The sequence below is a fragment of the Zootoca vivipara genome, chromosome 8 (genome assembly GCF_963506605.1).
Source record: "Zootoca vivipara chromosome 8, rZooViv1.1, whole genome shotgun sequence".
Taxonomy (NCBI): domain Eukaryota; kingdom Metazoa; phylum Chordata; class Lepidosauria; order Squamata; family Lacertidae; genus Zootoca; species Zootoca vivipara.
In genome coordinates this window covers 24,493,028-24,505,438 of record NC_083283.1, presented here as the reverse complement: position 1 = coordinate 24,505,438, position 12,411 = coordinate 24,493,028, and the positions used below count along the sequence as shown (strand labels likewise).

Below are 12,411 nucleotides of genomic sequence, written 5' to 3'. Positions count from 1 at the left end.
CGCTGTGGGTTAAACCACAGAGCCTAGGGCTTGCCAATCAGAAGGTCGGCGGTTCAAATCCCCGCAACGCTCCCATTGCTCGGTCCCTGCTTCTGCTAACCTAGCAGTTCGAAAGCACGTCAAAGTGCAAGTAGACAAATAGGTAAGGTAAACGGCGGGAAGGTAAACGGCATTTCCGTGTGCTGCTCTGGTTCGCCAGAAGCGGCTTAGTCATGCTGGCCACATGACCTGGAAGCTATACGTCGGCTCCCTCGGCCAGTAGAGCGAGATGAGCGCCACAACCCCAGAGTCGGTCACGACTGGACCTAATGGTCAGGGGTCCCTTTACCTTTACATGGCCTAAACATAATATTATTAAGGTGTTTTTTTTCATTCTTTGAAGCATACTGTCTTAAAGTTATAATAATTTTGTGCAACATACTTCTGGGTAAAAGATTCAACATACGTATAGATGATGAGAGTTTTCCATGTGGCTCAAATACAACAGTGGTCTTTGCAATATAAAAAACTTAGATGTAGTACATGTGCTAAACTACTACCTGAACAGGTAAAGTCTATGCACGCACTTTGCAAGCATCCTCCAAATGTGTGTGCATTAAAGAAAAAATACTACCTAGTGGTTGCCTGTTACCCTAACACTGCTATCCTTGATTATATCATGCTTGTTTTAAGGTAGTTGAGCAATTGGCACCTAGAGAAACTTTTATTTATTATTGCCATTGTTGCAAGCTGGCGTCTTTTTCATTGACATATCATTGTATCTCATTTTGCAATTTGTTTAATGTGCCCTGTTCCCCAGTGCATGCATCCACCATCATACACACCTGCAGTCATAAACCACCTGCCCTCTTCCACCTCCCATTTCTGTTACTCACCCACTCTGCTCACTCCCCAACCTGGAAAAGGATTAACAGAAGTGGGGCGGGACAGTGACCTTAAGCAACTGTTGTTTTTGCACCCTTGGACAATCTCCTTATCTCCTTTACAGATACTTATTTTTGAAAGGAAACATAACATTTTGCTTTAGTTAGGACCGTATCACATCATAACATTCTTGGCTTTGTTGCACAACATAGTGCTGCTCATATCAGGTTTGTTTGGTCTTGTGAATGTGTTTACCTTCAAAGATCACTATATAGTATTTTAGATATCCTAAACATCTGGACAGACCAGCTCAGAATTCAGAATGTCATTTGTATCTCTGAAAATCTCCAAAATTCTAGATAAGGGACCACAGTGCTGACTATCTAGATTGTTCTTAGTGATTGCAGATGAGTGAGATTTTTATCTTCTCTGTGGCAAGAGGTTTGTAACATTTATTGGGCTTCCTGAGCCTGACAAACTTGTTTCATAAGAACGCATGAAGAGTCCTGCTGAATTTGGCCAAGACCTACAGAGTCTTGTGGCCCCGTCCATACATGTAAAGCAGTATCATACCGCTTTAAACAGTCAATGCTTCCCCCATAGAATCCTGGGAACTGTAGTTTTTTTAAAGGGTGCTGAGAAACTTTAGGAAACTATTGTTCCCCTTAGAGAGCTAACTATTCCCAGAGTTCCCTGCGGTTGATTGTTAAACCGCTTTGGGAATCTTAGCTCTGTGATGGGAATAGGGATCTCCTAAGAACTTGAAGCACCCTTAAGAAATTACATTTCCCAGGATTCTTTGGGGGAAGCCATGATTGTTTAAATTAGTATGATACTGCTTTAAATGTATAGCGCAGATGGGGCCTTGTATCCTGGTTGCAGCAATGAATAGCCAGGTGCCTCTTGGAAGCCCTTGTTTTTCCAAGGATCTGGTATTCAGAAGTGTTTCACCCCTGGAGATGTGGAGATCCCATTTAGGTATTGTAGCTTGTGGTTAATAGCTTCTAGTCCCCTCCCTTGTCCCCATAATGGGGGTCCTTTGAAATGCTAACCATCCTAATTATGCGTCAGAATCGTACAGTAGATCTATTTTTAGCACTTAACCTTGCTCAACTTTCCATTTCACCTTGGTAAAAGGTATTCAGGAGTGAAAACAATGTTTTCCTTGTTTTTAAAGCAGCAGGAAACTAAACAGAAGCAGTTTGCTTGTGTGTTTTGGTCACAGTTCAGCTTCTGTAAAATCAACATGTACGTCATTTATCTGACTTTCTCTGTGTTACAGTGTGGGTGTTTTAATGCTTTTTATTTAGAACTTCCTGTTATAAAGAAGGTTTTAAACCTCAACTATGTGAAAAAATGTTAATTTGCATAGTCTTGTCTGTGTGCGGTAAAATAACTAGTGGTATACAACTGTAGTGTTCAAAGCTGTATCTTTTTTTAAAATAGATTACTTACCTGCCCTTTACCACAAGGTCCCAAGGCAGTTTACAACAATAAAAACAAAGAAAATAGATACAATGGTGAAACCAGAAAAATGTAAAAATGATTAAAAAACAGCTTCACATATAAAAATAGTTTAAAAGTGTTCCAGTACAGATGCAGTCTGGAATAATGATCTCTACTTAGCTAAAAGTCTCCCTCTGGCACACAGATATTTGCAGGAGGCCTTCTCATAGGAGACCACAAGTAGAATCTGTAAGAAAATGTTGTAGTGTGGAGCTGTTCAGGGTTCTACCATTCCATTCCCCCTGCCTTGATTTTCAGCCCCCCTCCTCAACAACAGTCAGTGCCTACTCAGCATGTTCAGTCCTCGTTGGGCCCTTTTTGGGAATTTTCCCCAATTTAGGGGTCCCCCCCCAAAAAATACCCAGTTATTTTAAAATACTTTTTCTTGTGAATGTGTTGGTGCGAGTTTGTAGGAGTGTCAGTGGTCAGAAGCCTTGTGTCTGAAGACTCTCTGCCAATTCTGCCCCCCCCCGTCTCTTTCCCTCCCCATGTACTTATTTCTGGCCTTGGAATCTGGATGAATTAAAAACAGGTTAAAATCAGCCAAGATAGTGATAGTAATTGGCAGGGGAGAATTGGCACAGCGGGAGAAGGATTAAAACATCTGCCTGCAAGTGCCCTCACTCTGCACTTGCCTTATGATACCTATTATTTGTTATTTTACAATTTGTTTACTAACAGGGTTGTTCCTCGGTGCTCTTCAGTGCCACGGAAAGGGGTCCACTTGGACCTCCCAGGTTAGGGAGTTCCACAACATGGGCACTAACAATGAACATGCCAGCCAGCCTGCTGTTGATGTCGGTGAGATGCAAAGCAGGGCCTCTGACTATGACAGTGGGTGGGCTGGCTCCTTATGTAGGAAGGCTGTCCTTTGAATACCCGGGCGCAGACAGTTTACTGGGGCTGACGCTTGCCATTGTTCAGCATTATGCTAATACATGGGCACCACACCTATTTAGAAAACTGAATGAAACACAATCCTGTTTGGAATAAGTCCCACTGAGTTCCATGGGACTCGTTCCCAGATTAGAGAGAGAATGTGTATTTGTAGGATTGCAGCCCAATAATAACTTCAGGCTCTGTTGTCAGGAGCTGAAGATCTGAAGCAGAGAAAGAAGCCAAACAGAACAGAAGCTGAAGGAAAAGCTCCTGAAGAAAACGATGAGGAAACAAAAAAGTCAAAAAAATCTTCAAGATGTAAGTTGTGCCCCCCCCTTTTTTTAACGTGGCACTCCAGTTCCTTCATTGTAAAATCATGTATATGGGTTAAGTTTTTTTTTCTCTGTGTTGCAAATTCACTTTGCAATTCTTCTGTTGGACCACGTGAAAATCTTTACATTTGGGGGGGGGGGGACTTGTGGCTGCAGCACACTATGTAATAGTGCAGCCTTGTAAATCAACATGCAAAAGTTTCACTAGCCTGTAAAAGGATAAAATACTAGCCAACTACAAAACTAGGAGTCTGCATTTCTGTGCTGGCTGTGGAAGAGAGAAGCCCTCTTCTTTAAGACCATCAGGAAAAACACATATTATCTAACCTCTTAAACTAGTAAATTATATTTGATTTCCAGTAATTGACTGCTAGTTTTGGGATAGCAGTCAGTTACTGGAAGGGTGGACCATTTTGTCTCTTCTCTGCCAGGCTGCTGAATTTCTTTGCTGGTTGTGGTAGGTGAGCCTTCCTTCCTCTGTGGCTAGTATGAAAAGCTAGTGGGATGTTGGATGAGGAATGGAGTGATCCACTGTTCCTCCTCCATGGAACGGCTGCCAGACAAAAGGCTAGGCTGTCTTAGCGGTTGACTCTGCGGTTCATGCTGGTGTTCCTCTTCTGAAAAGCAGTCACGTCCGTGCATCGCTTCCTTTGCCTACAGCGGTACTGCTAGTGGGCCATCTACATGAGAAATGTACAGTAGCTGGAAACAGATTCAGTTTATGCTTTTCCCTCAAGAACTCCAAGAACTGCAGTTTCCCCTTAAATAATGCTGCAGCTCAGTCTGGGTGGCAAGCTCTGTCTTCAGTGAGAGAAGCTTTCCTGGTTAAAGTTCGTGTGCCCATTTCAGCACCTTACAGAGTGGTGGAAATAGTAGTTCTGCTGGAGCATCTAAACTGGAGTCCGCAGAGTTGGAGGGTGATGGCGTGACTTCCTCAGGCCACAGAGATGTTGGCAGAATGGACTCCTCCTGTGCTGGAAGTTCTGGGGAACAGGAAACCAGTGTGTCTCGCCCTGTGAACAGTTCCCTGTTCTTCCTTCAATTCTTCCTCCAAGTCCTCATCCCCCAAAGAGGGGGAAGGCTTAGACTAGGACACTCTAGTCAGGAAGCTAGATAGGAACAACAGCAACAGGAAATTCCGGATTGAACTGTATCATGACTAAAGTATATAATGGGACTATCCACACTGTGGCCTATAGCTTCTCTGTGTTGTTGGAAACTCTTGATCAGGTCACTGAAACTAGCTGAATATAGGAATACAGGATTAGGCGGACCATTCAGCTTTGTTCTTTGTGCTCAAGACCTAGAGCTTCCTGGTGGCTTCATGTGATGTTCATAACATTCCTTTACAGATGTCTTCATTCCACGTTTCGCAAAGCTTTTCTTTGGCTGTCTTGCAGCAGTCATAAGTGGAATGATGTATGCCATGTACCTTTCGACATACCATGAGCGCAAATTCTGGTTCTCTGGCAGGCCGGTAAGGAAATAGAGTCATAATTACAAACAATACGGAAAACGTTCTATCTTTACCTTATTCGGAGAAGAGGAGCCTCTCATGGGCTGAATGTAGCCCTCTCAGCCTTTCTGTCTGGCCCTCAGAACTTTCCCCAGGCCATGTCCCCTCCCCCCCTTCTCCGCACCCTTTATTGGGCTGGTCTGTCCTTGAAGTGTGATAAAGCATCTCGCTTGCTAGAATGGGGAAGATTGTGGGACAGGTGGGTACAGACACCTTTCTTTACTGGAAAAGGGCTGCTACCAGATGGAGTACCAGTATCAAGCTAGTTAGGTTGTCATTCTGAAAGAACATAAAGGCAGCTCCTTATAGCTCATAGATACTCCAGATTAATTCCTATTATTGTGATGAACAAGTGTGCTGTTGCAATTGGCAGAAGCTGCAACTGGGGTTTTGTGCTGCCCCAGGTCTTTTCCATTGAAATATTTTTCACAGCCTCTGTGCAAGGAGGAGATGTTTTTTGTTCTTTTGCTGTGCTTTACTGTTGGCTTTTACATCTTGTTGACATTTTGTAGTGAGCCACTCTGGAAGTTTATTGGCAAATAGCTCAATAAATCTTATAACTATTATTGGATGATATCCAACATTCGTCAGTAGAGCAGACCCACTGAAGTTGTTGGACATGTATGCACTCAGTTTGCTGTGAGTATGACTTAGTTGAATATCACCCATTATTGTTGTTAGGATTATTAATGAAATGACACTCCAGTCAAATTTCCCCCATGATTTATTAAAGATGTATCCTTTCTCATTGGATGATTGTGTCATCCAGGCAAATGAATATAAAATGAGAATATGATTTTTTTTTTTGATTTTGGTTTTCTAGGAGCTTGAACGAGAAATCACATTTCAGGGTGATGGTGCCATTTACTACTCATTTTACAAAGACTTATTAAGAGCTCCCTCGTTTAAAAGAGGTAAGACACATACACTTACTAAATAGCAATTGAGATAAAATCAGAAAAGATAGTACTGAGTAGCTTCTTGGGATGGAGGAGAGAAAGTATGCAAGCTTTTAGACTACACAAAGCTGTTGCACAGGCTTATGTAACTACGTTTGCACATCTTCTTATCAAGGCAAAGTTGGTTCATCAAAGCTTCCACTTCTGTATTATACCCCTTGTTCTCTGGGTAATCTACTTCTAATCCTATTAGGCCTTGTGGTCTGAAAACCCTAACCCAGTGGTCAGGCAAAGGAGAAATATGGAGACAGCTGAGTATCCCCTATGAGCCACAGAACTTCACTCCACCATCAAAAACTCTTTTCTCTGCATTGTGCTGCTAGCTGTAGAGTAGAGCAGGGCCTGCGCTGCTAATGAATTGTAAATAAAGAGCTAGATTTCAGGACTGGCGTAATGAAGCTTGCACACTGTGTCGTCCAAGGAGCTGCAGTGTTCACTGCATAGAGGCTGCTTATCAAATTCATCATCAGGCAGCAAATGCAGGCTTTGTAGCAGAACTAGTTCTGGAAGGGAGTTACTAGCCTCCCAAGCAAATGGGTGTGTAGATGCTCTCCAATACATCCGTCTAACCTTTCTTGTTATGTTATGAGATGGCATCTAGCAGCTTTTCACAAAGCACAATATCCCTGAAATCCTAAAGGCTATTCCTATATTTCACCCCATGGAGATGCCCTACGCCTTTGCAAGTAGGCTCCGCAGTAGTCCTGTTCAAGCATTTAGGGAATGGCAACACAAGTAGCGGATTTGGCAGGCACACATCAGTCCTGCCTATGGTGTTCCATCTATCCCAGCCACCTCCAATCTTTCCTTGTTCGGCAGGAAGGTCTGCATTCAACTGAACATGCTTAGAAGCCACCTGGGAATACTGTGCCATCTGCGGTCCCAATTGCAAGGAGCCTTCAGAGCTTGCTCGGCTGAATACCCGTTGGACCTTCCTACTCAATGTGGGAAGGGTGGGGCCAGTGCATGCAAGGGCATTGGAGGCGAGGCTAGTTGGCTTGGCCTCAACTCATATAGATGTTCCATTCTTAGGCATGACTCCTGAACAGGGCTCGAGTTGCAGAAACCAAACATTGTAGAACTCTTCCTTTTTCTTGATCTCGAGAAATTGCATAAAGAATGCTGGCATCCCTTCTTCCCACCCAAATCTCATTCTCAGGCTTTAATCAATTAACCCACGACAACAGGACTCTCTCGCTGAAGACCATGAATGTTGTGCGGCAAATGACGCTGTATCCAGAATTGATCGCCAGCCTCTTATACCAAGCATCTGGCAGTGAAGTATGCTTTGCCCCCCTCTTGTTTCTTTACAGTCCTGGGGGATAAGTAGTTGGGAAGTGTGCTGCCCTAAAAGCAAGCAGCTTGTTTTCCTCCAGAGCATTATTTGTGCATCCAGACGCCCAACGAATATGTGTTGGAGGACTGCCACACTCTGCACTGAAGGTTCTCTGTGTGCCCAGAGAAAGTGCAACCCCCTCTGCGTGTAATCAGCCCCTTAAGTTGAGACCTGGGCGTGGGGTCTCAGTTAATGGAAGAACCCCCAAGAGTAGCTTGAGGAGTGTAAGGAAGTCCATATCTTACATTTTGAAAAGCTGAAAGCTGCATGGCTGCAGTTTACTGCTATGAGAGTTCTCAATGACCCATGCAAATAGCCTTTGCCTTTAGTCTATAAAGGGGGTTAGTGTTTCTCGGCAACAATAAGGTGCTGCTGCTGCTATTCCCCACCCCTGGTTATTATCTTCCACCCCATCAGCTTCATGGGCTTCTCTTTCCATTTGTGAATTTCAAACGGTGCTTTATTGTTGTAGCTCAGCTGCTAGTCTTGCGTGTTTGAAAATATTTATGTCTTTAATTTTCAGGAGGTTATTGAGCCAGTATATTTTTACATTGGTATAGTATTTGGACTGCAGGGGATCTATGTGACTGCGTTGTTCGTAACCAGCTGGCTTATGAGTGGGACTTGGCTGGCAGGGATGCTGACAGTAGTCTGGTTCATTATTAACAGGTAAAGCAAATCTTTACTACCCACCCCACCCCATCATTTGCTGTTCTTTCCCTGCCTTGAACTGAACAAGCAACTGTATTCCTAATTCTTTCTTTTCCTTTTACCCTTCTGTGCTATTTCCAAAGGGAACTTTTATGAAAGTTTCTAGTTGCCAATGTATAACACTACCAGGAAAGATTCTATCTGTAACTGGAAATACTATAAGAGCGGGGAATGGATCATGTGAATAAGAATTGGTTATGCCGTTTCTATTTCACACACCCACACACCCATACTTTTTGTCCTGTGGTTTTTGTTGGTTACATTTGCATGTTGGGCTTTAAATGTCTGGAAAAGTGCCTTGAAGCCCATCGTATGAAATTCTCTGTGGAGAGGTTACAGGCATATGGATTCCTGATGGAGCATATCACTTTCCACATGCTGTTTCTTGATGGGACAAGGTATTAAATTATTGTATATGTAGTTTATACTCTGTTTTGTGGCTATACTTTGTGTTGTTTTGTTGTTTATAAAATCTAATATATACATCTGAGAGGGGGGGAACCAATTGCATAAACCATTGCTTTTGCAGTATTGCTTTTAAAATTTAGAAATTGAAATGTTATTGTAAAAGCTCATTGCCCTTGCTTTCATTAGAGTATGCTTCTATCTGTAGAAGGCAATATTTCCCAACCAGGTCTTTTGGCCTGCAGCTCCATTCAGGCCTATTGGCCATGTTGCCTGGACCCAATATGTGTTGTAATTTAGAGGGCACCAGGTTGGGTTAGGGTGAAAAATGACATCTAGGATTAAATAGCAAGGCTACTAATGATCAGTCCCCCAAAAGTTCTAATCGCTTAAAACTCCAAGGCTCTTCATTGTGGTCAGTGACTAATATTCAGGAAAAAAAGTCATACAAATGAATATATAAAAGAATACCAAACAAAACAAAATAGAGAACCATTACAATAAAAACAAAATAGAGAACCATAAGTGTCATACTATAAAATGCCCGGCACAGAGAACAAAATGATCAGTTTGCTAAAATTAGTCTCTGGAGAGTTTTACACACAGCAGCACAATATTGAGCCATCCTAGAAGAGATGGATGTGTTCTTATCAGAAAGGAGTTAAAAAGCATTAAATGCATCCAAACCCTCTGGGAATTTCAGTTTTAAATGGGTCAATAAAAACCATGCATATCATGAGAGAAGGAGCAATACGTAAGGACACCAGTTATCGATTCTACCTCTCCAGATTTGCAGGGACATTTACATTGGCCACAGGGGATTTTTTAGAACTTCCCTTCCAAAACTGCTGATCACTTAAGGCTTTATTGCTAATACGTTGTTTCTGTCAAGAGCAATAGTCAAGCCTATATTTATGTTCTAAAGTAACCTGGTATATTTTAATGGGTTGTCCCTGTATGTTTTCCAGGGCAGATACCACAAAAATAGACTATTCTATCCCGTCAAGAGAAAATTGGGCATTGCCATATTTTGCTTGTCAAGTAGCAGCTCTTACTGGCTATTTAAAGAACAACATAAATCCTTCTGCTGAGGTAAGATGAATATGTTTTTAATCAAAATATAATAGTATAAATAGGCTGATCAAATTTGAGAACCTTGATCCAATAAGCTTTATAGGGCCAGGGGCTGAATGTGGCCCTGCAAGCTTCTGTGTTTGGCCCTCTGAACTCTCTCCGGGCCACACCCCCTCCATAAACACACTTTCTACTGGCATTCCTTCACATCTTGAGTACTTTTGCCTGGCTGGCATGTGTTCTTAGACCCCGATAATGCATTATTGTTTCCGTGGATGGAGGATAAGAGAGGAGCGTTCATACCATACAAAGGTATAAATTTACATGAATTGCTCCGCCCACTCCCCCGGCCCAATCCAGCGCTGGTATGTGGCCCACGGAAAATTGCCCGGAGGCAAATGCAGCTTTTTGGCTGGAAAGGGAGCCCCCACCCTGCTTTAAAAAAGGAGATGGTTTTGCCTAAGGTGAAATGTAATGGACAAAAATAAAAATCATTTTCCAGAACTGTTAAGGCTTACTCTTCTTCTTGCTACTACCATATTAAGATGGGAAAAAATGCATTCCAGAGTTATGCAGGATTGTACGTTTAAAGATGGATTGCCAGTTACTGATACTATATATTTTTTCCAATCTTGCTTTGTATGAAAATAAGTACATGATGATTAAGATGACTTCCCTTTCAATTCTCCCAGAGGTTTTGCTACCTGTTGGTGAGTGCTTCAACCTACACTTTCATGATGATGTGGGAGTACAGTCACTATCTGCTGTTTGTCCAGGCTGTGTGTCTCTTCTTGTTGGACACTGTGGGTTTCACACAGACAGAGAAGGTATTTTGGCACTTGAAAACTTACTCATTTTAGTACCAGTTTAATTGCTGGCTTCCGCTCTCTTTTTGCCTGCCTTCTAAACACGTGAACTGTTCCTTCTGCTAACAGGCACAGATAAAAGGCGGGCAGCAAAAAGTTTAAATATAGAGGATGGTTGTTTCTTGAAGCCACGATCGTCGGTTGCTTTGAGAGTCAATACCTTTTTGCTTTTCCCTTCCGCAGGTACATGAAGTGTATAAGGTCTACTTGTTTTCTCTCTTTCTGGGATACATGTTACAGTTTGAGAATCCAGCTCTGTTAGTGTCTCCACTCCTCAGCCTTGTTGCAGCGGTGCTGCTGGCAAAATACCTCCAGGTAATAACTGGGAAATCATTGGGTGGTTTTACCTCTGACTGTACTGATGTTTCTCTCTCTCTCTAGCAGAGGTAGTGAATCCTTTTCAGCCTGAGGTCTGTGTTCCACCATGGACAATCTTCCATGGTCTCCTGTCATGGACTGGTTGGATACAGTGGAATAGTGGGAGGAACCAGCTGGGGACACCCACACCCACACACCCGGGGGGAAAGCCCAGAGCCAGGGGATTGGTGGTGGGATGGCGATGCGTTGTAAGAGGGAGAAGAGGGAGCAGACTGTGATGAGGAAGTGTCGGAACCTGAAGAGGTAACAGGGTTTAGTGAGCAGGAGGAAGCTGTGGCAGAGAGCAGTCCAGAATCAAAAGCAAGAAAGGATGGAGGCCAAGAGGCGGAGATGTATCAGGCTGGTGAAGAAGCCAGGATGTTTCCACCTCCAGCTGCGACAAGCTCCCCTCCTCCTCGGTCTCCCAGAACCAGGAGAGGTATGAAGCGGAAGGAACAAAGACAGGCATGCCGGCATAATCTCAGATGGCTTGGGAAAGACCCAGGACAGGAGGAGACTTAGGCAGCTGTGGGGAGGCGGGGACATTCAGAAGAGTTGCTGTGGTCATTAGGCCTGGCACTACTGAGCCACCCTTGTTTCTTCTAACTCCTGACATCTCTGCATGTGGGGCATGAATGGCCAAAAGTCAGTGGGGTCTGAGGCAAAAGTGGGCGGAGCAACCTAGGTAGGATGCATTCCAGCCATGAAATGGGCAGAGTGTTTTGTAGCACAACACATCTCTCCATGCAGGCAAGCGAGTTCAGGGACACATTCCAGCCAGGCAGAAGCACTTGAGGAGAGTGTGGAGAAGGGCAGGCGAGGGCCATGGTTTAGGAAGCAGGGGGCGGATGTGGCCTGAATGGGTTCTGAGAGGCCTAGAGGGCTCCATTTGACCCCCAGGCCTGATGTTCCATGTCTCCCTCCTCTATAAAGTTAATACTTTCTTGTTTTTGTTTTTTAGATGAATACAAAAAAGGGGACACTTCTTTCAAGGATGCTGAAAGCCATTTACTTTTATTTGGTATTCACAATAACAGTGACTTTGAATTTTGTAGTGAAGGTAAGGTTTTGTTTTTATTTTTTAAAATTAATAGTACAGGATAATGAAAGCATTTGTTTGTTTTTACCAAGTGTTAGTTGCCTAGGAAAATAATAATAATCTCAAAATTCCTCTTCCTGCTGTGCTTTTTCTAGAGGAAAAAGATAATGGATAGAACTGGTAAAGAATTAACCCATCTTTTGAAACTCTCAACCTGGCTAAGTTTTAATGTGATGCTGCTAACTGAAAGATTGTTTATCTCTCACGGTTGCAAATGTTTGTCAGATGTAGCAACGATCTGTCTCAAAAGCGTGGTGCTAAAACACAATTTCCTTTCTGTTTGTTTTGCAGACTTTTATTCCCCATAAAGAAAATGAACATTTAATGAAAGTGCTTGAAGTAAAATTGGGTTTAAACATAACTAAGTAAGTATGAAGTGATATTTTACAAAATGCAAGGAGTTGTATATTACGGTCACTGGAGGAGAGCATAGTGTCTGTTTGAGAATCTTATCAGCTCTGATCCAGTGGTAGCTGTCCAGGGTTACTAGCAGAACTTTACACACTG

General features: G+C 43.0%; 1 protein-coding gene across 6 annotated transcripts in view; it reads left to right on the top strand.

Annotated features, from left to right (window-relative positions):
- DPY19L4 (dpy-19 like 4) overlaps nucleotides 1-12,411 on the top strand; it is a 67,090-nt gene that overhangs the window by 42,372 nt on the left and 12,307 nt on the right. For 5 of the 6 annotated variants that reach the window (XM_035125569.2, XM_060277703.1, XM_035125572.2 and 2 more), the window contains 10 exons: nucleotides 3,460-3,567; nucleotides 4,934-5,058; nucleotides 5,921-6,011; nucleotides 7,216-7,337; nucleotides 7,916-8,061; nucleotides 9,477-9,600; nucleotides 10,275-10,409; nucleotides 10,632-10,763; nucleotides 11,767-11,865; nucleotides 12,196-12,269. In XM_035125569.2, coding sequence (XP_034981460.1) covers nucleotides 3,460-3,567; nucleotides 4,934-5,058; nucleotides 5,921-6,011; nucleotides 7,216-7,337; nucleotides 7,916-8,061; nucleotides 9,477-9,600; nucleotides 10,275-10,409; nucleotides 10,632-10,763; nucleotides 11,767-11,865; nucleotides 12,196-12,269 — 1,156 coding nt within the window. Of the gene's footprint in view, nucleotides 1-3,459; nucleotides 3,568-4,933; nucleotides 5,059-5,920; nucleotides 6,012-7,215; nucleotides 7,338-7,915; nucleotides 8,062-9,476; nucleotides 9,601-10,274; nucleotides 10,410-10,631; nucleotides 10,764-11,766; nucleotides 11,866-12,195; nucleotides 12,270-12,411 lie in introns of those variants that run through there. The other variant, XM_035125577.2, reaches the window with a different exon arrangement.